The sequence below is a fragment of the Microtus oregoni genome, unplaced genomic scaffold (genome assembly GCF_018167655.1).
Source record: "Microtus oregoni isolate MIOR12 unplaced genomic scaffold, Mior012 000017F_ref0000208, whole genome shotgun sequence".
In the NCBI taxonomy this organism is placed as follows: Eukaryota; Metazoa; Chordata; class Mammalia; order Rodentia; family Cricetidae; genus Microtus; species Microtus oregoni.
In genome coordinates, this window is record NW_024543076.1 from 22396636 (window position 1) to 22423133 (window position 26498).

Sequence of the window (26498 nt, forward strand, 5' to 3'; positions counted from 1 at the left end):
AGAACTGTATGAGACAACACCATTCCAATTTCAAGCTGTACTACAAAGTTACAGTGATAAATACTGCATGGTATTGGCACAAAAAGTTACATCAATCATTGGTATTGAATTGAAAACCCAGACATAAATCCAAACACCTATGGACACCTTATGTTTATGAAGAAACACACATTAGGGTGAAAAAAAGACAGCATCTTCAACAAATGATGCTGGTCAAACTGGATAGCTATATGTAGAAGAATCCTAATAAAATCCCTACTTATCACCCTGCACAAAACTCAACAACCAATGGATCAAAGACCTCAACATAAAGCCAGATAAACTAAACTGGGAAGAAGAGAAAGTGGGGACAGCTTCAAATTCACTGGAACAGGAAAAGACTTTCTCGAGAACACTGTTACCACAGGCAGTAAGATCAACAATTCAGTAAGATCAACAATTAATAAAAAAGACCTCATGACTAAGAAGTCTGCATGGCAAAGGACACTATCATATGGAAAAAGCAGCAGTCGACAGTATAGGTACAGATTTTACCAACTACACGTCTGACAGACGGCTAATATTCAAAATATATAGAGAACTCAAAAAGCTAGATATCAAAAAACAGATAAACTAATTTCAAAATGGGGTACAGTTCTAAACAGAGAATTTGCAACAGAAAAATCTCAAGTGGCTGAAAAACACTTAAAGAAATGTTCAACATTCTTAGCCATCAGAGAAATGCAAATCAAAACTATGCTGAAATTGCATCTTATGCCTGTTATAATGGCTATTATCAATAAAATAAGTGATAGCTCATGCTTGTGAGGATGTGGAGCAAAGGGAAAACTCCTCCATTGCTGTTGGGAGTGTAAACTTGTACAGCTACTATGAAAATCAGTGTGGAGGTTCCTCATGAAGAGGGAATCTATGATTCTTGAGCATATACTCAAAGAATGTTTCATCCTACCCACAGAAACACTTGCTCAACTATATTTCACTGATGCTCTATTGATAATAGCCAGAAAATGGAAAACACCCTAGATGCCCCTCAGCAGGAAAATTGATCAAGAATATATGGTAAATTTGCACAAAGGATTATTACTCGGTTGTTTGAAAAAATGAAATCATGAATTTTGAGACAAATGGATGAAACTAGAGAAAAAATCATCTTGTATGAGTTGTCCCAGACCCAGAAAGACAAAATGGTATGTATTCACTTAAATGTTCTATCACTGTGAAGAAACACTATGCCCATGGCAACTCTTATGATGGAAAGCATTTAATTAGGGCTTGCTTACAATTCAGAGATTTACCCATTATCAGCATGGTAAGAAGCATGGTAGTACACAGGAAGAAATGCTGCTGGAGAAGGAGCAGGAGAGTTCTACATCTAGATTGGCAGGCAGCAGGAAGAGAGAGTGCCACTGGACCTAAAACCCCAACATCCTCCAACAAGGCCATACCTCCTAATCCCCCTCAAGTAGTACCACTCCCTAATGACAAAGCATTCAAATATATGAGCCTTTGGGGGCTTTACCTATTCAAACTATCACATTTTATTCCCTTGACCCCACTGGCTTATAGCCCTATCACAATGTAAGCATGCATTCAGACCAACTTGATTCAAAAGTTCCTATAGTCTAAAACAGTCTCAACACTGTCTAATAGACCAAAGTTCAAAGTCTCTTCTGAGACTCAAGGCAGTCTTTTAAGTGTAACCCCTGCAGAATAAAAAAAAATCAAAAAGTTGATCACATACTTCCAACATGACAAAATTTTATTCTTATTTATTGTTGACTAATATCAACTGAGCATATACGTCCTGTTTTCTTTATCAGTTCATCTGTTGCTGAGCACTTAGGCTGATTCTATATTATGAACAGTGCTGCAGTGGCCATGGGAACACGACTGTTTCTGGCTAGATGATTTTGGATATGTTCCAAAGTGGAATGCTCCATGGGAATTCCAGTAAACTTATCCCCAGGGGGATCAAGAACCATAAAACAAGGAACAGTAACAGGAACTTTTATAGTTCATAGACCATAATAATCACCCCTCTCTGTTATCCTTAGAAGGTTTTCTTCTGAAGATTAAAAACAAAACACATCCAATAAAAGACCTTGCATTTGTACTTAGAGACATCATTCCAGGCCATCGCTAACTGGAAAGTAACAAGCTGCCATTCTCTGTGAAAGGTCTGGCCAATTCTGACTTCATGATAAAATCACGGTCCTTGAGCTACAAGGACAAGGGAACTGGACTTGGCAATTCATGAAACTGCTGCTTAAGCAACTTCCTTTGGCAGCAAATTCTCCCACGGCAGCCTCTGCGGCTCTCCTAACTTCACTGCATTTTAAAAGTGTTTTGAGTACTCAAAAAACAAACAAATCTCGGAGCTTTATCCCCAAATAATATAATCCCAGTTTCTTTAGCATGACATAAATTTGTTTTCTTCCCAACCTTCTTTCTCTTTCTTCCAAACTGTAAACCTGAGCTAGTCTATTCTCTGATCCTCAGCCACGGGTCACTGTGTACTATCTCTTTTCCTTTCCTTTTAAGAAGGCACTAGGCAAAAAGCCCAAAAGACACTGAAATCTAGCAGAACTGCCTCTAACTCCCTATGCTGTTGGCAAACAATGAAAATCACAAAAAATAGGAAAGCATGCTTTTTAAAGTTTTGAATGTTTGAGACTGTACAAAGTTCATTCCTGCATACAATTCCTGGACTACTCCAAGACATTCTTTTACCCAAGTGCTTGTTTTAACTCCTAAAGGTCATGAAACTGGTCAATTAAAACAAGAGGCAACTGTCCAAGATATGACAATTCTCTTGACCACAAGAGAAAGGGAACTACCTTTTTACGCAAATACAAAAGCACATGAATAATTGTAAAACTGTTCTTTATTTAAGGTTCATGCTCATTTCATGTAAGCGATAGTAATTTGATGATAAATGGTATTCTTATTTCATTTGTCTTCTAGTGCCAATGTATTTAGAAAGTAAGTGGTCTGACAATTATCATGTATTCTAGTTGGCAGCAGCTGACTCCTTTCTCCCGCTCCTTCCTGGTGTCTTCCAGAACACGTCCACAGTAAATAACTGCACAGGAGTAGGAATCTTCCCATAGCTTCTAGAACACTACAGTCAAGACAGCTCTGAGAACTCAAATTCCAGAAAACCCTGTTTAAAACTTAAATCATTCTTCTGAGGTTTGCAGCCCCCAATAGCTTTGGCTCTTCTCGCTTCTTCAAACACTGATCTCACCATTGAAGGTGCTACCCTTCTCTACCGTTCTTAGCCCTGATGGAGCTACCCTCAACCCTGCATAAGTTCACTTTCTTGAAGAAGAAACTACTTGATTAGACTTCCCAGAGCCCCACACACATCAGGTTTTCCTCTGGCCAGCACATATCCCCAAAAATGTCACAGCCTCTTCCAGGATGGCCTATAAGCTCAGAACAAAAGCCATCTTTGTGTGCTTTGTTTCCAGCAGAGAAAGGATGTCCAATGAATGTTTCCCACTGTCTGAGGATACCCACCAAAATAGTAAGAGTCACTGAATCTGAGCAGAAGAACTGTAGGTATCTTTCTTTTCATTTTGTTTTGAGACAATGAAGCATCTATTAAGCTCACAATCAGAGAAACTTAAAGAAGCCTTTTTTGAGCTTCGTGTGGAGGCTCATGTCTGTAAGCTCAGCACTTGGAATAGGAGGAAGGAGGACTGCTGTGAGTTCCAGGCCAGCTTGGGGCTAGAATGAAACTCTCTCCAAAAACCAAACCAAAACAACATTTCTAATACGGCAGGAATAAATATTGATCTGACTCCTTTTCTCTTAATAATCATTCAAGTTTTCTGAGGAATAAAGCTAAAAAATAATCAGTAAAGCAAATCAGAGGCATCTACAAATTAAGTTTTAAAATTACACAATCTAATCAACTATGCAGCAATGCCTGGGATCAGAGAAAAGGCTGCACGTGTTCCATAGATCTCAAATCTGTTCACAGTGTAGTAAAGAATGACAAATATTATAAATAATTTTCATATGAGAAAAGATACAAATTCTTGTTTTTTTTCTTTCAGGAAATAGCCTATATATAAAGCATTGGTGGTTTTGTATTTTCATTAACAATACTGTACACAATAAATTATCAAAGCAGTTTCCAGCAATACTTGAGCTGACCTCTGTAATTGTTCCTTGGCAAAATAGGAACTTGCCTTAGAACTAAGGACAGAGACACAAGCCAGCAGTGTGTCTTGGGAACTGCTCTCCTACACTAGCACTGGGGTCCCACAGTTCATTGGTACCAGTTAAAAAGGGTCTACAAACCACTCAGCTAGAATAAGCTCACAGGGCAAAGGTTTTTATTCTGTACATGGTGTTGATGTATTCTCGATACTCAGAACAACACCAAACATGACCGACACTATGGGCAATGAATGCATAGCTAAGATTGACATAAAGATCTGAAAACTGAAGGATCAATAAGCAACAGAAGAAGAGACAAAACAATGATCAGATAAGCCAAGGAAATGGCTATATAAATGGTTCTTAGATAAGGAAAAGACATTCATTCCACCTCAGAGACAATGAAAGAATTTTAACAAAGGTAATAAAACGTAACATTTTCACCTAATAAATTACAAAACTATGAAACTTATTAATACTGCAAGTCTTTTGGCAAAGCAAACTTACATTTCTTGTGGAAATATAAACAGGTACAGACCCTTTGGAGGGAAGTTTGGCTCCATGCATCAAAATACAAATCTGTACCCCCTTGGTCAAGAATTTCTTCTGAGACTCTATCCCCCACAAAGACTGACAGAAGAAGGAAGCCATGTGTAGTAACTTTATTTTCTGCATTAATCAATAATAGCAGAAGACTGGCAAAAGCTAAGTGCCTATCGGTTAAGGAGTAGTTAACAAACAGGACACACAGGGGGGACACATTCCATGCAGCTATAGGAAAGAAACAAAGGAGCATTCTGCTTCATGGATACTGCTCAGGAGAGAAACAAACCAGAAACAAAATGACTTGAGTGGTAATTATTGTATAGACAAAGAAAAATGCAAAATGTATTTGATTCCCTTATATTTGCACTGAGAAATGAAACAATACAAAGAAAACCTTACAAGAGGGGAAAGGGTGGGTTGCAGGCACCTGGAGAGCATATGTATGGAGGGCTATGTTGTAGGCATTTAGAAAACTACCTATGAGAGCGTATCACCTCCTCAAGGAATTATATAAAAGCAAGAGTCGAGGGGTGCTCTACAGGTTAATGATATAAACAGACTGCTGGGGGAACACAGCGATTCCTTAGAAGTTAGCATTTATTTTTAAATGACTGTACAGACCGTGAAAACAGTCACCTACCATCCAGGCTAACCTCCTAAGGCATCACTCTATAAGCCTATCTTGAATGCACTTAAAAGTACTTAAAACAATTAGCATGACACTGGATTGAAACTCAGTTAGAAATACTGATACCCACTGACGCGCAGATTGCATCCAGTCCCCATTGTGTTAAACTATGCCTTTTCATTTATGGTAAATTCTGTGACAAGCAAATAGCATGAACTATGATCATAACGTGTGGTGTTTTAAGTAAAAAACATGCACTAAATTTTCATGTGACTGATCTCTCTTCTTCATCAGGACCTTAGGAAAATAAATCTCAAAACCATAGGTGTTTAAGTGACTTAAGAGGATGCTGCCAAAAAGAAAACAGAAAGAAAAAAAAAACACCTCCAGTACTGACACAACCCACTTCCATCTGGATCTTTTTTTTTTTTTTTTTTGGTTTTTCGAGACAGGGTTTCTCTGTGGTTTTGGAGCCTGTCCTGGAACTCGCTCTTGTAGACCAGGCAGGTCTCGAACTCACAGAGATCTGCCTGCCTCTGCCTCCCGAGTGCTGGGATTAAAGGCATGTGCCACCACCTCCCGGTGATGACCTGGATCATTAACAATGAGAAAATTAGTCTCACCTTACTTCGGTTGGGGGGCTTGGGGAGTAGGGATTTGCCGAACAAGCCAGAATTCTGATGACTGCTCCGGGATGGTAGGTCTCCAGGACATGAACAGCTGTAGGATACACTTGATGCTCAAAAGTAAGTTCCACGTAGTCCTGGCTCTGAAAATCGGATGGTGTTCTTCTGAACGGCAAGGAGGCACTAGGACACTGATCCCACCATGTTCCGTAAGTTCGAAACACAGCTGTCTGAGTAAAGTCACCAGAACTTGGGAAGACATTTGGTACACCTGCCAAATTCCACATGGTATAGGACATGCTATTCTCACTGCCATAGTGGGAACTGAAATCCACCACTTCTTTGGCATACTGGACCACCTCTGCGTTGAGAGGGGAAGTCCGGCTGTTTGATACTACAGTCCTATGGCTGTTCATCATATCTCCTCTTGTAGCTGTCCTGGCTCGGCGCCGAAGGCACATATAATAAAACATGGTCAGAACTGTTAACATGGGAAAGACTGGTGACATCTAGTCGTGAATTATGAAGCTTCAAAAGGTCAGGTGTCCTCAGTGAGATGCATGAATTCTGAAGGATGGTCTACAAAATGAATGGCTTGGTGAAGTAAAATAATTTAAATAAGCGAAAAAAAAAAAGCTTGGATACAGCAACAAAGAGGCTTTATCCCCAGTGTCATTTCCCAAAATGAAACTGAAAATGCAAGTTTTCAACTACAAATATTATCTCTGGCATGAACAATTTACCAAATGTAATTTGTAAGAAACTTGTATACATAACTTTATGCTAAAGGGGGAACAAACTGCTGATATAAGACAATAGAAGACATATGAATCCCAAAGTCATATTTTATATAAAATAACCAAAATTCAAGAAATACCAAATCCTTGAACTTTTAAAATTAGTTATTGAAAATGCATGGTGAACTATTAAAACACTACTTTTACCCTAAATCATCTTAGGCCCTGACATGTGAACACTCAACCTCCTATTGTTAGGCGCCTCAAGCACCTTTACCTGCTAAGCCATCCCCCACTCCCATGTTAACTGTTTGTAATTATTATTCTGTCCCAAACATGCTACATGCAGATTCTACATTAGGGGAATACAGTTTTTTGAGATGACAGTTAATTCAGACCAACATAATTAACAGCAATACATATCACAGCCCAAACGACAGGATTTAATTTATACCCAGAGCAGTGTTTGTTAGGGCAGTTCTCAGCTGCCTGGCATCTGATTAGTGGCCAGCTACTCACCCTTGCTAGAATGATCACGGAACACACACAGGAAGAACAGGAGCTGGCACCCATCCACGTGTCTGAACCATACATGCTGCTTTCAGGTACAGATGCTGAAATGAGATGTCCTGAAAGAGAGTTTAAACAAGCATTTTTATTTCTAAGTTAGGAAGTATCCAAGAGAAACACATTTACAAAATTTTGTTACGTTGATAGAAAAGTGATGTGGTAGGAAAAAAGCAGAAAATAATTAAAGAAACAAACCCTCCCAACTAGGCTATATTTCTCAGAACTTTTTGGATAATCCTGAATTAATATTTTGTTTTGTTTTTTGTTTTTCGAGACATGGTTTCTCTGTAGTTTTGGAGTCTTATCCTGGAACTTGCTCTGTAGTCAGGCTGACCTTGAACTCACAGAGATCCACCTGTCTCTGCCTGAGTGCTGAGATTAAAGGCGTGCACTGCTCAGCTCTGAATTAATATTTTTGTAAAATTTGTTTCTCAGAATTTGATAAAAGTATAGCAAATCACACCTAATGGGAGGTTTTAAACTGTGGCTTTGTTTCAAACTATGCCTGAAGAAATATCCTAGGGGGAGTCACACAGGGTTTTACATGTCTCGACTACCTAGACCAGTTTGTAACCTTCAACAGTCAAGAAGATCCCAGGCAGCCACACTGGTCTCAAGCCATCTCGCCACACGGGTTTCAAGCCATCTCTACTCACTTGCAACAGACCCTCACCAAAGAGCTACACCCTGTCAACAGGGACAAGGAAAACGAACACTTGTTTTGTAAAGCCCTGGCTCCAGCTTCCTCTAAATATGACCTGTATTAATTCATTCAACACTCCAGTGACTCTTTCTGATATGCAAGATACGATCTACACTCCTTACAATAAGGCAAGCCAGACAGTACTTCTTTGCTAACCTAGAAAATCAACTTTTTTTCTTTCTTTTTTGGTTTTTTTGAGACAGGGTTTCTCGGTGTAGCCCTGGCTGTCCTGATACTCACTCTGTAGACCAGGCCGGCCTCTGCCGCCCAAAACCTGGGATTAAAGGTGTGTTCCACACTATCTAGCAAAAACCCAGTTCTAACCCTTACATTTTAGTGCACATCTCAATAGTCACTTCTTTTCTACCCATGAGGCCTTGGGGTAGCAAGCCTACTTTCCTGAAGCAAACGGTCCTGAATTTTTTTCAGAACAGTTTTAGCAGGGTTTATATTTAGATTGAATATTTTGTTGTTTTGTTTTGTTTTGAAGATCACCAGGCAATGATCTTCATTTCTTTCCTTTGTTTTAAATTAATTATTTTTTTCCATTTATTCTATAACCTGACTGCAGCTTTCCCTCCCCCCTCCTCCCAAACCCTCCGCCTACCTTCCTTCTGCCCCCTCCCATTCACTCCTCCTCCACCTCTGTTCAGAAAGGGGTGGGCCTCCTATGGGTGCCAACAAAGTATCGCATATCACGTTGAGGTATGGCTAAGCTCCTCTCCTTTTGTTAAGGCTGGGCAACGTAACCCAGCAGGTCTTCATTTCTCAATATGCAGCTTGGTGCATATTCTGTATTTCAGCATGCTGACAGAAAAAGGTGAAACAAACCAAAAGAGCATAAACTAATCTAAAAACATACAGCAGTATCTTCTGCATCTCCACTCTAGTCTAAACACACCGAGATGATATATAAAATGCTAACTAGTGCAATAGTAAAGGATTAAGCTTAAAACAAGTGCAGAAAATACAGTTGTGAGAAACAGGAAAGTCCAGAGCAGAGGACTGACTTGGGCTAACCTGACTGGTGGATTACTTCATCAGCCAGAATGCTTGCAACAGAACACACTAACCAGAGAGAAAATTACTAGTGTCTACAGACGCAGGTCATGTTTGGAAAGAGCTCCACAAAGCCCAGTTCAGGAGGAATCCTGTCTATGGAACCAGGGATAAAAATGGGCTCTCCTGCCAAAACTCCATAGGCATAGCATAAACTCAAATCAGGTGTGTGCCATGCACAGGGCCTAAATGTGTACCACCTTCACAGTGTGGGATTCCTCCCAACAGAGTGAAAATATTGGAAAAGCAAAACTAGTTCCAACTGGGGACATTTTTGGACATGGAAGGCACAAATATGAAGCCTCTTTATAAGGTTGTTTTCACAGAGGAAAAAACTGAACCCTTACTGAAGATGCATGTCGGTGAAAAAGCAGTCACTATAAAATAAATTACAAAGGGAGTAAGCTTCTGAAGCCAGGAAAGAGGAATTTGCATCCTCAGGAACAAGGAAATTTAGGACAAGCAGAGCAAGACCTTGTGGGGAAAGGCAGTGAGACATTCAGGGAGGGAGAGCCATGTCCCACATGACAGCACTCTGGTCAAGCAGACAGTCAGCACAGCCTTCAGACATGGCCTCGCACTCCAAACTACGCTTTTCCTTCAATTCTCAAACTGGTCCTCAGAAAGCAGTCAATTTAATGGAACCTAGGAGACACCTACAAAATAAGGTGTCTTCAATTAAGTCAGCCTCACAAGCACTCTTGGCCAAAAGAAGAGGAAGGCAAACTGTATGACTTAAATTTTGGCTGGTGCACCACGGCATAAATTCTACAATGCTTTCTCTGCTGGTTTATACTGTTGCAGATTACAGGATAACAGAAAAATCAACAGGACTGTCATATGGGCAATATCATTTTTAAGTTGTGTAAAAGTTCAGCAAAATTTGCATTGAAGTAACATATGTAAAACCTGGGTTATAAATTGTAAATATGTTATACTGTCAAGTTTCTTCAGCTTAGAAATGTAAAATGGAAATTTTGTTTTCTCCAATTCTGGATAAAAGGAATCTTTAGTTATTTTTTTGTAAAGTAAAGCTAAAAATGAATGGAATAGTGGAATACTACAGAAGAGAGATTATAAATGTACCTCTAGGGAGAAATGTTCAAGTTCATACAGAAGCTATTCTAAAAACTCTCAGAGTGTATAAAGCATGGCACTGCAGATAATAAGCCAAAATTAGCAAGAGTGGCCTTCATCTTATTTATTGCTTAATCCAGTTTCTTACCAACAGTGATTATGAGGTGAGAAACTGTGTGGTCTCAACAAAAAGCCAGCATAGGAATAACCCTCATGAGGTAAGAAAAAAACCCAACTCAACATGACTTAGCTGGTCTTCTAGAGTCTGTCACCAGGCAGTTTATTTTAGACATATTTAAGTACAGTACAGTTTGAGGGAAAAATGTTTCCTGGTAACAATTATCCCAATCCCACGTGCACAATAAAGCTTAAGGCATGACTACATCAAAACCCTTTGCAAAGTACATGTGACCTCTACCATGAAGGTGAGTTGAGGATCTGGTGGGAACTTGGTCATAAAGGTGGTGTAGAGGTCACCAGGCTGTAAAGTACAAGTGACATTTCCGCTAAGGATGGGTTCTACTGACTAAGGATCAAAGCTAAAGATAAAGGTCCGGGAAAGGAGAGTCTGGAATACACATAATAGTCTGGGGAATTTGGGTATGGCCTGATCCTACAGCTAGCACAGATCACCAGGCTATTATCTGCATCCACTCCCAGCCTTGTGTTGAAGAGACAAGCCTTTGCGCTTGAGCAACACTCCCAGTTTCTCTAGAGCTTGTCCTCTACAAGAAACTCACCAGGACACAGCAAACTTCACATAAGTACGATCAAGGAACACAAAGAAACCGCCATTTTAAACTGTATCTTGAGACTCTCGTGTTCCTTGGGAAATAGCTTGTGTTATACAACATGGTTTTAATAAAATACAACTTTATTTTCAATCACATCTTTCACATTATAAAATGCTTACCCAAGTTAAATAATACAATCACATAGAAAGCACTAACAGTGGAAAAGAGAAATTAAGAGGTATAGACCAGTGAGGACATACATTTACTAGCAAGACTGGAAGTGAGAAGGAAGTCAATGAAGTTGAGAGAAGCAGGATCGCAGGAGCCACTAGAAGCTGGATCAGAGTCATGCTTTGGCACACAGAAAGGGACTTCACAAAAATAAACAAAAAATGGCAACAGAATGATCCCCACCCAGAACCTGGAAAACAAGTTTAAAACTCAACAGGGGATTCTCGACTTATAAGAAGGTGAAAAGATCAGGGAAAAGGGAGGACACAGGCATTAAAGCACAGGCAGGTCACACAAAATACTTTAAAAGCCATCTAAAAATTTGCCCCTAAGTGACAGGAGAAATGATGGAGCCCGATCCCATAGCACAATACCAATATGATCAGTGTGGTGACAGATCAAGAAGAGATGCCTGTCATCTCTAAATCTGACTGAAACTTGTCAAGAAAGGCTATTCAAGGAAAGGACTCTGGGGTTCAATCTAGAAGTCCAAACATACGAAAAGTCATGAGAGTGGATTTATATTTGAGTGTGGCTTGTACAGCACTCCACTAGTTGTATTTGAAATAGTTCCAACAGTCATTCCCACCCCCTCTAAGCATGAACAATGACACACATCCGTATATAGAGACATGTACAATGACATACATCCTTATATAGAGAGAAATGTATAATGACACACACCCTTGTATATAGACATGTACAATGACACACATTCTTATATATAGGCAGGGACAATGACAGGCATCCTTATATATAGGCATGAACAATGACATACATCCTTGTATTATACAGACATGTACAATGACACACATCCTTGTATACAGACATGTACAATGACAGGCATCCTTATATACAGACATGAACAATGACACACATCCTTATATACAGACATGGACAATGACAGGCATCCTTATATATAGGCATGGACAATGACATGCATCCTTATATATAGGCATGAACAATGACATACATCCTTATATCCTCTCTGTTTCTCTAAGAACTTTTCAGTCTCCCCCCAGGTACTCTTTCTCCTTCTCAACTGTACAGAAGGGAAAATGTTCAGATATCACAAAGTTCAACTCCCTTGGCATCTGGCTTCCCTGTCTTCTCTCTTCCACAGCCCCCCACTCTTCCTATCTTCCCTGAACCTTCTCTTCCACAGCACCCCCTTCCTGTCTTCCCTGTCCTCTCTCTTCCACAGCCTCCCAACTCTTGTCTTCCCCACCTCTTCTTTCCACAACTCCCCACTCTTCCTGTCTTCCCTGTCCCTTCTCTTCCACTGCCCCCCATTCTTCCTGCAGACCCATCCCCTCCTCTTCCACAGCCTCCCTTCCTGTCTTCCCTGTCCTCTCTCTTCCACAGTCCCCCTAATCTATCTTCCCCACCCCTTCTTTTCTACAACTCCCAACTCTTCCTGTCTTCCCATCCCTTCTCTTCCACTGGGCCCTGACTCTTCCTTCAGACCCATCCCCTCCTCTTCCTCAGACCCCCTATTCTTCCTGCAAACCCATCCCCTCTTCTTCAAGCCCCCTAGCCTTCCTGGAGACCCATCCCCTCTTCTTCCACAGCCCTCCCCCACTTCCTGCAGATCCATGGTCCTACCCACAATTGCACTGAGTATCCATGCCTGGTATCTTCGAGTCTTCTGCTGAGGTGAGGCTGGGCATGCCTCCTTCCTCTTGTTCAATGTCAGGTAGAGGATGTATGAACCATTCATGTTTCCTTTACTTTCTCTTAGCCCCATTTCTCACCTGCAAAGATATGTTTCTTTCCAACAAACTATGAGATCCTCAAATTCAGAGAATGTACCCTACTTTTAACTATGCCTGATCTAGGGTATGACACTAAGAGCTCAAGACACATTTCCTGTTTTATATAGATTTACGCAAGAAGAAAAATAAAGAGCTTCAAAAAACAGAAAAATGAAATCAGTGATTCTTCAAGACAAGGTTCATATGAAAAAATTTCCATATCTTGATATGAAGAAAAAGGAGAAAAATGGATAATAAAAACTGAAACACAATAGGAAAGAATCAAATGCATGAACTTCCCTGAAGCCATCCAAGAAGGAATAGGACACATATTGAAATTTTACTGTTCAAAGAGAATGTAAAAAAGCGGCAACTTCTGTTAGTACAAAAGCAGTCCCTGAATACATAAAAGAGATTTGACTCTGGCCACAAAGGAACTCTGATTGAAATTAAAGAAAGATTCATGAGAGATATGATTGGAGAAGTAAAAGAAAGTTATTTTCTCAAATACGAAACAGCTTTTGCACTCCAAATCTATGATAAGACTTCAAGATGACTACGAAGAACTAGAAAAAGTACAAGGAAAAAGTTCTCCAAAAAGAAAAAGAAAGGAAGGAAGGAAGTGAGCAATAAATTAAGAGCAACAGCCCAAGACAAGAGACAAACCAAGAGGCAAGACAGAGGGTAAGAGTGAAAAGCAAAGTTACCGCTGTTCTGGAATTAGACACACTACTCAGTAGCAAAGATCAAGAGTTGGCCTCTCATTTCTTTCATCACAATTAGTTACATTCCAATCCTACACGTTTAAAACATAAGGAAAAAACGCAGAGCACAAGTAAAAAAATATGAAGATGGCATCTTAAGCCTTTCAGTGCCTCTCTTTCTCTAAATCAATGCTCCAATTAAGCATTGTATTGTTTGGAGAGGGAGGTGGTGGAGAGAGGGCTCAGACATCAGGAGTGCATAGCACTCTGGCTTTGGACTGAAGTTCCCTGAACCCACCTCATTGGCTCACCACCAGCTATAACTTCAGCTTCAGGGAACCCAATACCCTCTTACGGCCTCCAAGAGCACTGCACTTGTATTCATAAATCCACATACTGAAAAACATAAACAAACATATTTTGATACGAAATCTTTTTATGCCTTAAGAACAAAAATATTTTCAAAATTACACCAGGGACTGCTATGATTTGGTTCAATATTCTCCACCCCTGGCACAAGGCTGATGTGTTGAAGGCTTAGTTTCCAGCCTCTCAGCACTATAGGAGATAATCGATTCTTTAAGAGGTGAGGTAAATTAAAGTGGTCATCGGAGACAAAGCGTTGAACAGGAGATGGGGACTTTGGGTCCTTCTACGCTTCCCAACTTCCACGAGGTCAACAGGCAGTCTCCACATGCTCTGTCATGATGCTCTATGCCACCACTGGCCTAAAGGAACAGGGACAATTGACCACTACTAGAATCTCTAAAATCCTGATCTAAAATAAACCCTTTCTCTTCTTAAACTGATTGTCTTAGGTACTTTGTTATACTGACAAAAACTGACAAGCACAAAGCTCCAATACAGATTACAAAGGAAGAGTTCTTAAATGGGGCAACGGAGGAAAAACAACCATTGCCCAGTTTAAAGCCTCTGGAAAATCCAGGCAAATGAAACACGGGGAAAGGGCAGGGAAATCCACATGATTTGAAACTTAAAAGGAGTAAGTGGATGCTCTCCCAGTTTTCAAAGTATCCCTAAAAAAAGCAAGGAGGTGGCACAAGGGGTCTGGGCTACAGCAGACCCTCAGAAGCCTGCCGTCTACAAGCCTTGTCTCGTGAGAAAGTGAAGCATGAGCTTGGACTCACAAGCAACGAAGATGAAGAATTAATAATGGTTAGTTCTGCAGAATCTGCTCTCATTCCCGATTCTCCAAGCTTCTTTAACAAGCAAAGCTAAGCTTCTAAAACATTTCACCATCACACTTTTGTTTAGTTTAGTAAAACGAATAGAAAACAGGATCAAAACAACAAGAAAACGTTTCTTAAGGATGAGTGATGCCTTTCTGAGGCACAGATGTGGGAAGCCTCCTCCTGTTGACCATGCTTTCTGGCACGGCGAAGGTGTTACAAGACAAAGGATCTTTCAGATCTACTCAATACACTATCTGCATTTAACCTTTCTCTTCATTGTCTCATCATGGACAAAAAGAGTAAGTAGGAAGACTGAGGATTCAGAAGACCCCTGAATTTTTAATGAGCATGTGCTTGCGCAAGCATACACATGCGCACATGGGCACGCGCTTATACAAGTTTAACTAAAAGAGTATAAACTAGGAATGTGGGGTTGAAGAGGAAAAAAACAAAAACAAAGAAGAAAACCAGCATCTCCAATTATTAGCACTATAATAAGTCTAGGAATATAGTTTAACCAAATATTACCTAGTCATTTTTGTATAGCAAAATTGAGTGTATTTACTTCATTAACAAAAAGAAAGAAAAGAGGGGCTGGAGAGATGGCTCAGAGGTTAAGAGCACCAAATATTCTTTCAGAGGATCTGGGTTCAATCCCCAGCACCACATGACAGTTCTTAACAATATTTTTTTAAATTTTATTTTGTAGATTTATATATTTTGTGGACAAATATTATGACTGCATGTATGCATGTGTACCATGTGCATGTCTGGTGACTGCAGACATAAGAAGAGAATATCAGATCTCCTGGAACTGGAGTGGCTGTAGGTGCCAGGACCCAAATCCAGGTCTCCTGCAAAAGCAACACTCTTAACTACAGACCCATCTCCCTAATCTCCTTATCAACAATCTACTTAAAGAGTACCATGGCAGAATCTCTGCAAATTTAAAAGCTATAAATTAAATAGCCTTTCACCCAGGATTTTAATCACTTGCACCAAGAAAATAAACAAATATGCAAATACATGCAATAATATCCCTCAACCTCCAGGAGATGTTTTAAGATTCCACTGTGGACCGTGTGGGTAGCAGAGAATCCTAGGCAGACTATGCTTTTTTTCTATACACAAACTTCCTATGAACATAGTCACCTATTCATTCAAGGAAGCACTTAATGACTGGCTTCTCTTTGACATACTTCAATTTTTAACATTAGTACTCTTAAGCCAAATTGGGCAGCATTAAATATAAAAAGGTTACTTGTACACAGTTGATCTGATAAGAGCCAGCACTGTCACTGACAGTCCGGGTGTGTACACGGACTAGACAAGGTAAGGCTCACAGATCAGGATTGCTTACAATTCCATCACACTACTCGGAACAGTGCGTGATTTAAAGCTGTTTACCCTTGGAATTTTCCACTTAGTATTTTTCAAACTAAGAAAAGGGAAACAGGAAACAAGGAAGAGTTACTCACACATTGAAACGATCCTGTCATTTCACTGTAACAGAAATAAATCTGTAATATTCTTAATATCAAGAGATTGAAAATGTTAGGTTGGTCCACAATAATGAACCAGAAAGACCTTTAAAAGGTAAGAAGACATGTTACATATCTATATAAAGACAAGATCATCAGTGACTATTACTACCTAGAAGCTGCAAAAAGCAACACCACAAACTATATGAAACACACTTACGCACATATTTCTATGACTAGAAAGAACAAAACATTAAGCAGTATTTATTATTAATTAATAATATTAAGCAGTATTATCTAATATAGCAACACAAAAAAACTATTCTAATTGGGGTACCCTATTGGAATGGTGAAACTCAAGGGGACATCTGAGAAGGGCCTTCAGCTTGCAGGGCTGAAAGTAGGCACAGAACACGCATATGATCACCGATAAAGACAGACATGCAAGTCAACAGAAGTGCAGACTGTGAAACACTTTATGTATACAACCGTGGGGAGCAACTCTACAGGGTGAAGGAAAGGAGTCAGCAACAGAAGATTTATTTAATAATGGCCATTAATTCAAGTGACCAAGGGGAAGGCAAACTTAAAAAAGATTTAAATACTGACAAGGCATTTTAAAGGGATGGAGCAAGACACAAAGGAATTCAACTGGGTGTGGTGGGCACACCTTTCAGGAGCCCGAGGCCACCAGACCTCTAAGGGAACCAGCCAAGGCTGCTTAGTGAGTTCCAGCTCAACAAACAAACACAAAAGAACAGAATCCCACTTGCCCCTTTCTTAGTTTGCCATAAAAATATTCAGTGATCCGCACAACAGGCCAGGCCAGGTTGAAATTACTAGACTTTAGAACACAGTTTAAAGCTGCAGTAACAAGAGCAGCATGGCATTACCACTGGAAGTAGGTCGCCCCTAACAGTTCAGACTGTCTCAGGAGTAAACAGGAACAAGTGTCCGCCATATATAAATAAGCACTTGTCAGGAAGAAAACACACAGAATTCGACAAATGATGAAGTCATTGGCTAGTAATAACCAAATATGGCATTTTTTAATCTCACACCAAAACTGAGTGAGACTTCGAACCACGGAGGTGGGGAGACGCCATACACAATTCAATGATGAAAGACCAAAGAAGACTCCAAAGCTGGATCCGTAAAGATGGCAAATACTAACTTCACCAAAATTGAGAGGACTGGGCAATGAGGCTGGCATGCTAAAGACGGAAATGCTCCTATTCAAGGACCGAATTCGGGCGAAATACAGCTGTAAACAATACTGTAAAATAGCAGTGAGAGGGGAACACCATCAGCATCACGGTGTAAACACAACGTTTGACCATCTTATGCGCCCACCTCTCTTGACTTTCAAACCAAAGACAGAACAGGGTTCGAAAGAGTCAAGACGTGGGTCAGGAGTTCTAAAAGTTGGTACTCAAGTGTGGAAATAATGCAACTCAATAAATACTCAGACTGTAGTATGGTGGCTCTCAGGGGCACTAGTTAAAGACTGCGCTTCCACCCAAAAATCTACTCCAGGATAAGGGGCTCTGAAGGGCTGGCCCTCTACTCAATACCCTCTACTCAATACACAAGAGTGTGCCAGATAAGCAGTGTACCTGTCTTCTGAACTTAGACCCGGGAGTGTGCGCTGGTCGCAGAGGGAGCAAGTGGCTCCCAACAAGAGCCAACTACAGAGGAACAAGCAATAACCCCAGGCTTCACCCATCTAACTTCCTACTCCTTAGCAGATGGCAAGTAGGAGGGCTTCCCCAAAGTTCGGCGGCTAAGAGCACTTGGAACAACCAGGGAAATGCAAAACCAGCCCCTCGGCCAAACACAGCGTCAAGTGGCTGGGCCCACCCCTGACGGTGGGAAGAAGGCTGCAGGCGGGCATCTCGTGGCAAGGGCCTGCGTGGGCAGAATCGCTCGGGGCTGTGCGACCCGCGGGCACGGAGTCCGCAGTTGGCCCTGCGGTCGCCAGGCCCAAGAGAGCCGCGGGAGGAGGCGGCGGCACCCACGTCCCGTCCCAACCAGCGCAGCAGCCGCGTAGCACTGCAGACAGAAACAAGCGTGGGCCAAGGGGCCTCCGCCCCGCGCTCCCCGGAGTGGCGCGCGCCCGGCCCCGCCCACGGCCGAGAAGACTTGGAGACCTTGAGGAGGGAGGGAAGGAGGAAGAAAGGGCCGTACCCTGCAGGGTCCGGGACGGGCGTGCGCAGGGCTTCGAGCCGGACGCCGCTCCCAGGATCCCACGCTGCTGCCGCGGCGAGCACGGCCCAGCGCGACCCGGAAGGAAGACCGAGGCCGCGGGGCGGGGCGGGGCCGGGCCTGGAGGAGGGCGGGGCCTGAAAGGGGCGGGGCCAGGGCCGGGGTGGCAACTACTGAACTGCTTTTGGGGGCTTGAGCACCTTAGCAAAGCCGGCGACGGTCTATAAATGGAGTGTTTGCTCCTGGGCTGGCGGTAGTTGCAAAACCTTCACAGTCCTCGTTCCTCCAAGGACAGCCCTCCGTATGTGGTGTAGTTCTGCTGGGGCTTCTTCGGGATCGGTGACTCAACTCTGGTATTATGCAAAGGGCGTTTCTGCACAGAGCAGTGGAATGTTATGTTTTAACTGCTCTGCAGGCACGATCCACCAATTAATTAACAAACTCCAGCCCCAGAAACAAATGCTCCCTGCAGGGTCATATTCACCCTAACATCTACAAGCCCAAGCTACCTCTGATGAAGATGCTGTCAAGGGTCTTCCTTAGTCATTTCATTTTTTTTTCTTTAGTTGGCATTGTATTTGTCTTCACAGGGTTTCCGCTAAAAACTGTTTACAAGATTTATTTTAATTTTTTTTTGCTAGCGTGTATGTGCATGTATATTGGCGCTCGAGCACCAATGGAGGCGAGAAGAGAACAGGGATGAACTGACAAGCAGCTGTGAACTGTCAGATGTGGGTGCTGAGAATGGAACAAGTTCTCTGAAAGAGCCATCGTTCTCCAGCCCCATTAATGGGGAACTTCCGATAATATGCTCATCGCCTCCAAATTTCTCTTGAAGAAGCAAAACAGAAAGGATGCTTGTTAAGTTTATACACATAGTATATTACTTACTTGTCTATTGCTGTGGCAAAACATCATGACCAAAGCTATTCATGCCAGTTTGGGGCTTGGGGGTTCCAGATGGTTCAGAATCCAAAACAATTACAGGCAGGGAGCGTTGCAGTAAGCACCAGGCATGGTGGCATGAACAACTGAGAGCTCACATCTCCAAGAGGAAGCATGAACTAGAAAGAATAAATGGGGTGTCATGAGTCTTTGAACTCTCAAAGCCAGGTCCTGGTGACTTACTTCCTCTAGCAAAACCATACCTCCTAAACCTACTATAGGAACCAGGTATGCAAATGCCCCAGAATATAGGAGGTTCCTCAGTCAAATCAGGACATGAAGTGAAGCCACTCATGCTGTCCAGTGAAATTTCACTTTACCGAAGTGAAATTTTTATCAAGGAATTCAAACTGAATTTTCACCTTCCACACTTAACCGTGGCACTTAGTACTTGGTGAACTGCTTCCTAAGAGGAGAGCCAGGTGTGGGAGAACCCTCCTTTAATCCCGACTACTGGGAGGCAGAGGCAGACAGATTTTGGTGAGTTGGAGGCCAGCAGGAAGGGCTTTTCATCTTGTTACCAGAAAGGCATGACCATACAGTCAACTTGTCTGTACATCTCATCTACTCACCCCAAGGCTTTTGTAAAACTGAATTTATTCTAAAATAAAACTTGGGTTAAATTATGTTCACTTATTAAAAAGTAAAAATAAAATCCTGACTCTTTGTATATCCTGATAAGACCCCAACTAAGGCCTATATGACGAACTCAAACCCCATTTAAACTCCAGAAGTTTCCCATTATAAAATGAAGTATGATCTCTAACTGAAAGATAAAACTCTGTGGTGGTTTGAAAGAAAGTGGTTCCCCAACGGGAATAATACTATTAAGAGGTGTGGCTTTGTTGGAGTAGTGTGGAGTAGTATGTCACCTCCTATGTTTAAGCTACTCCCGGTGTCAGAGACCATTTCCAGTTGCCTGCCAAAGACTCTCAGCTACTTCTCCAGCACCACATCTGCCTGCACACTGCCATGCACCCCAACATGATGATAATGGACTGAACCTCTGAAACTGTAAGTGAGCCACCCCAATTAATTTCCTTTATAAGAGCTGCCTAGGCCCTGGCGTCTCTTCACAGCAATAGAAACCTTAATTAATACATTGAGAAAAGAACACAAAAGCTGGATTCAGCGATTGTGCGCCTGCAATCCCAGCACTTGGGAGGCAGAGATAGAAGAATCGGGAGTTCAAGGTAAGCCTCAACTACATAGCAAATTCAATGCCTTTCTGGAATAAGTGAGTGAGACCCTGTCTTCAAAGAAGAAAAATATGAAGAGGAAAGGGAAAATGAAAGAGAAAGTGATGCGAAAAGTGGGATAAAAATGGGAACATGATCCTGTAATCACCACTTAGGTCAAAACCAGATGATTACTAGCATGAAGAAGCCCCCATGTGTCCTTCTGAGTCTTCCCATTGTCTCTCCTTCAAAGTAACATTATCCTGACTTTTGTGAGTTTGTTTTTGATTTTGTTTTGGAGACAAAATTTCTCTGTGTAATACCCATGGCTGTTCTGGAACTCACTCTAAAGAACAGGCTGGCCTCAAACTCACTGAGATCCCCCTGCCTCTGCCTCCTGGGTGCTGGGATTAAATGTGTGCACCACCACCACCAGGCAATCCTGACTTTTTTTTAAAAAAGAGAGTTTTGCCTGAATGAGTGTGTATATATATCATATGCAATTCTGGTGACAATGGAAGTCAGTAGAGGACGTCAGATATAGATGGGGTTATAGATGGTGGTTAGCCAACATGTGTGCTAGAAACTGAACCTAGGTCCCCTGCTAGAACAGGAACTGCCCTTGTAGTAATAAGAGCGGCGGGGCTGCGTCCCCAGCACCCCGGTCACCTGGCTAGCTTATGCCCCGAAATAACAACACACAAATTGTATTCATTTAAACACTGCTTGGCCCTTTAGCTCTAGCCCTTACTAGCTAATTCTGATATCCCGATCAACCCATCTCTAATAATCTGTGAGCACCGGTCTTACCGGGAAGATTCTAGCCTATGTCCATCCTGGGTAGGAGCTTCATTGCTTGTGTCTCAGAGAGCAAAGCTATCACGTCTACCCGGGAGAAAGGAGCATGGTGTCTCTCTGAGCTCACTTCCTCTTCCTCCCAGCATTCTGTTCTGTTTACTCCTCCTACCTATGTTTTAACCTATGAGGGCCAAGCAGTTTCTTTTTATTGCTTAACCAATGAAATCAACAGATTGATATATGACACTCCCACATCATGCCCTTAATTGCAAAGCCATCTCTCCAGTCTTATCCTGAATTCTAATACAAGAGATTAATGTTGCCAACTTTTGACCCTGAGATAAGTAGAATCATATACACTATCCATTTTATTTGACCTGGTTTCTTTCAGCATAAGGTTGGTGAGAACAATTCATATTGCTGAGTGTGTGGTAGTTTCTTCAGTTACTCATATATATAAATAAACCATTGTTTAGTATATTCTTCATAGACTTTGAACAGTTTTATTTTTTTTATTTTTACAAACTGCTGCTTTTAGCATTTGTGTTTATGTATTTTGGTGCATGTTCTTCTATAGACATCTTCATTTCTTCCCTTTCTACTCTGTTTCAAAGATGTAGTTGGTGCTATTGTTTGCTTTCTTTTGGAGCATATGTTGGGTTGGGGTAATAGGGGTTGAAACCAGGGACTCTGAAGTCTTGGTTAGAATGTCCCTTAAAATACTGCTTCCAAAGTAGACAGATTCATAAGGAAAAGAAATACCCAGAGTGACATTTTATTTCTGCAACTAAGTGGTGTTTTCAAAGCTCAGGCAAATCTCCTTTCCCAAGGGCCATACTTTGTTTTCTGGGTAGGGGCACAAGTGAGGACAAAAAAGAGTGATACTTATCAGTTAGCGGTGGCCTGATTTAGTGGGTGAACTAATGCCTCGTTATTAAATGGAATGCTTTTCAGAGCTGAAAAGCATCCCACGCTGTAACGGCACTATTAAAAATAAAGTCTCAACAAGGCTTAATTGTGCATAAAGTCACCAGCTCAGCAAGCTGGTTATGATCCATCTCTGTGAATCTCAAAAGTTACAATGTTCTACTGCAGTGGGGAGGCGGGCACCGAAGCAGCAGGTTCAAAACTGCTCTTTGTCCTGACTTCTTGAGTACCATCCTACCCGCCACTATTCTCAAATGGCTCTTCTTCATCTTAAAATGATACCTTTTGGGATCATGAGGGCGCGTGTCCCTAAAATTCTGTATCAGGAAGATAAAGACATCATTCAAGATAAAAATGTCCCCATAATGAATTCCTTTTAGTTTTTCTGTCATTGATTTTAAGTAGTTGTTCTCTCTAATCAAGATTTCTTAGAAAATGCAACTCCACACATACTCCCTCTCTCTCATGTGTGTGTATGTGCCACTGTGTGAGTCTGTGTGCCTGCATCTTTCTGTGTGTGTGCCTGTGTGTGCCTGTATATATGTGTTGTACCTCTGTGTGCCTGTATGTACCTGCATGTGCCTGTGTATGTATGTGCGCCTCTGTGTGTGTGTGTTTGTCTGTGTGTGCCTGTGTGTGTGTTGTGTTGCTGAGATTGAGACATTGAACCCAGATCATCATTTGTATTAGACGGGTCCTCACCAACTAAAATTCCCCGGGCTTGTTTTTACTTTTTATTTTGAGAGATGCTCTCCCTAAGTTTCCCACACTATCATTAAGCTCACTCTGTACTCTAGTCAGGATTAGAATCTGCAACCTTCCTGCCTCACCCTTACACCCCTGAGTAGTCTGGACTATAGGCCTGCACTACCACCAAGTTTAACATTGTGAAATCTCAAATGAACTAATTTGTAGAAAAGCAGAATTCAGGCAGTCATGATAGTTTATGATTTTCAATATGCTAGTGGCTAAATAGCATGAATCATAGTCACCAAGAGTAGTAATCTTTTAGTCTATGTTTTCAACATCATACTGCTAATACAAATTTTTCATTTTAATATTAATATTCCATGATGGCAATCTAAAAATAGTCATAGTAATGAATAAGAAAATAAGAATTTTAGACAAGAAGAAAGCCATTAAGAAAAAAAACCCAAGCTTATACACTCCAAACCCCCTTTTTACAGACCTGGAAGCAGGCTCTGAAATTTAAAAAATTGCCCACATCATAGTGTCAGAGCTGTCAATGATCCCTGGTCCTCCACCTCTAAATCAAAAGGGCTCTCTGAAAATGATAATGAATTACTTTACAATTCAATAACAACTAATCATGTTTCCGTATTACCATAACCTTGAAGTAACGGTGTGAAATAGGTAGAAAAATGAAATGTTCTCGGGAGCCGAGCTGGAAGACCTGTCTGTCCAGCATTGCCATGTTCAGTAACCTGTGATCCTAGATAAGTTATAGCTTCTCCGAGCTTGTCGGCCCTTCTGTGAAATGTGCCTGATTCACAGACACTAGAGAAATTTAAAAGAGACCATATAGGTGAAAGCACTTTGTGAGTGATAAAATAGTATGCAAATGGATGAATAATATTAATATTTATTAAAATATGTTGAAGATCAGTAATTGAGACTCTCCAATGCAAAATGTCACTGTAGAGCCTTCAAGATCATTCTAGTTAAACTTTTTAAATCGTTATCAGGCACGAGAAGAGCCTCCAGCGACTCAGTGATTTATCGAGATTTAGATTCGCAGCAAGTGGCTTATAAACCTGAGACCTGAGTGCAGCCCTCCTTGCACCTTCCAGTGAACAAATTCAAATATATTTAATATGTGAACATAAACTAAAGTCACTAAGAGCGGCTTAAGCAACTTCATAAAGCTGTAAGCCAAATTGGCAGTGGCCTAAAAAAATATGCGAAAATACATTAAAGAAATCAAAACCTACTCTGCGTGTACAGTTTTCATTTCTGCCTTTCTTTTTCTTGAACTTTCTTCATTTACTTAAAAACTTACCGTGAACAAAGGTTCTCCGTACTTGGCAATAATGGAGAGAAGAAGCACAGAGATGAGAGATGAGACATCCTAGGTCTTTCTTTCTAAGCTATCTTCACTTCTGTGGTTCCAGGATGGGTAAAGCCCAACCCCAGGAATCTGAAGCCAGGTTGAGTATCCAGGCTCCACTGCTCCCTCCGACTCTCTCTTTCCTTTATGTGGTGCCACTTTTGAAAGAGTTGTGTCTGCTTTAGTTGTGTCGTTTATTCAGAATGGCCAGGTAATCAACAGAAGAACAAAGGCTTTCCGTCCCTTTAATGCACCAGTGACAGGGTGGTAGGTGGTCCCTGCCCAGTTCCAGCTTCGACACCTGACACAGATCAAGGTCTTCAGTTCTCACCGCTGTTTTCATCACTGAGGCTCATACCCAAGGTCTCACACATGATTGGCAAGTACCCTACCCAGACTTTCAGTAGATTTGAAGAGAGTGATGATTCTGCTAAACTTTCAGCATTTGCCTACTTGTACTTCTGCCCAACTATTACTGCCCCATCCCCATATTAGCACAACCTACACATTTAAATAAAAAATCTAAAGACCACGATTTTCAGGGTTATCCACCTCCCTTGATACATGAAACATATATCCTGTTTTTGTTATTGAGTCAAAAATATTTCTCCATATTCTTAAAATAGGTAATACAATTGATATTCTTAACACAAATGATTCAAAACGAGCTGTGTGGAACTTGAAATTAATCTTTACAATTGTGAGTGAGCCTTTATTATAAAATTTCCCCTGAGCCCAGTACCTTTTGACAATGCAGTCTTTATCATAAATGCTTGACTTTGGTGTCTCTCATGAATGCTTTGTCAGAATAAAATGATAATTTCACAAGATTCTCCTTCAAAAATGTTTTTATAGGGGCTGGAGATGGCTCAGTGGTAAGAGCACTTGTTGGTAAGAGGTAAGAGGATCTGGATTCGGCATCCACATCTGGATTCATTTGTCGCTCACAACTGTCTATAACTCTATTTCCAGCGGATCTGACACCCTCTTCTGACCTCCATGGACACCTAGCATGTACGTGGTGCACATCAATACATCCAACCAAAACATTCATACACAGAAAATCAGATACAAAATTTAAGAAACCTGTTACAAAGAGTTTTAAATATCATCCTTTGTGGTACAATTGCGGAGTAGAGTTTCTTTTCTTTCTGTTAGACAAGGTCTTGCTGTGTCCCTCAGTCTGGTCTTGAACTCAAAGAGAAGAAGTTGTACACTTTCAATATTCACCTAATTATTTGTACGTCTGCACAACTATTAATATCCCTTCCCCATTATAACACAACGTGAAGTAGTTTGAATGTGACATTCACACATAATAATAAGCTCACAGACTGTAGCACTATTAGGAAGTGTGGTCTCGTTGGAGGATGTGTGTCACTGTGGGGAAGTTTCCTATGTTCAAGCCATGCCTAGTTCATCCGATTCACATCTAGTCATCTACGGATCAAGATGCAGGACTCTCAGCTCCTTCTCCAGCACCATGTCTGCCTGCAGGCCACCATGCCCTGCCATGATGATAACGGACTAACCCTCTGAACTATAAGTCACTCAATTAAATGTTTTCCTTTATAAGAGTTGCCATGGTTGTAATGTTTCTTCACAGCAATATGAACCCTGACTAAGATAAACCTATACATTTAAGTAAAAAGTCTGGTAACTTCACTTCTGTAGTTCTAGGATGGGTGGACCCCAACGCCAGGAAACCCAAGCCAGAAACTCGAGAACCCAGGGTACAGTCCTCACTCCATCATTCTCTTTTCTTTATGTGGTGACACTTTTGAAGAGTTGTATCTGCGTTAGTTAGCTGTGTCATCTAATGGAGTGCTCAGACATAAATGGGCATCTATATAACCCCATTCCCCAAAAGTCCAGGGACCACTGTGAAGAGGTGGCAGAAAGCAAGGGTCAGATATCAGGAGGGCTGCTGCACCTCAGTATATTCTGATTCTTAGAGTCGTTGCACCCAGGAACCCACAGCAATTGTGCCTCTATACATGTAAGACTTGCCTAAGATTAAAATGGTCAGCATCCAGTGTTGATGCAGAAGAGCACAGGGTGTCCTGCCTCCCAGCTGGGGAGCGTGTGAAGTTAGTGGCCACTGGAAGAGGGAGAGTCACTCTTTTTTTAGGGGCATGGCTCCTGATAGGTCGACCGTGCTCCA

The 26498-nt window shown here is 41.4% G+C and overlaps 1 protein-coding gene across 1 annotated transcript in view; it reads right to left on the reverse strand.

Annotated features, from left to right (window-relative positions):
* Fbxl4 (F-box and leucine rich repeat protein 4) overlaps window positions 1–18429 on the reverse strand; it is a 73446-nt gene extending 55017 nt beyond the window's left edge. The window contains exons 1-3 of the mRNA XM_041667575.1: window positions 18401–18429; window positions 7227–7336; window positions 5968–6549 (exon numbers count right to left, since the gene is read on the reverse strand). Coding sequence (XP_041523509.1) covers window positions 5968–6479 — 512 coding nt within the window. The 5' untranslated portion in view covers window positions 6480–6549; window positions 7227–7336; window positions 18401–18429. The remainder of the gene's footprint in view (window positions 1–5967; window positions 6550–7226; window positions 7337–18400) is intronic.
* Between the last annotated feature and the right edge of the window lie 8069 nt (window positions 18430–26498).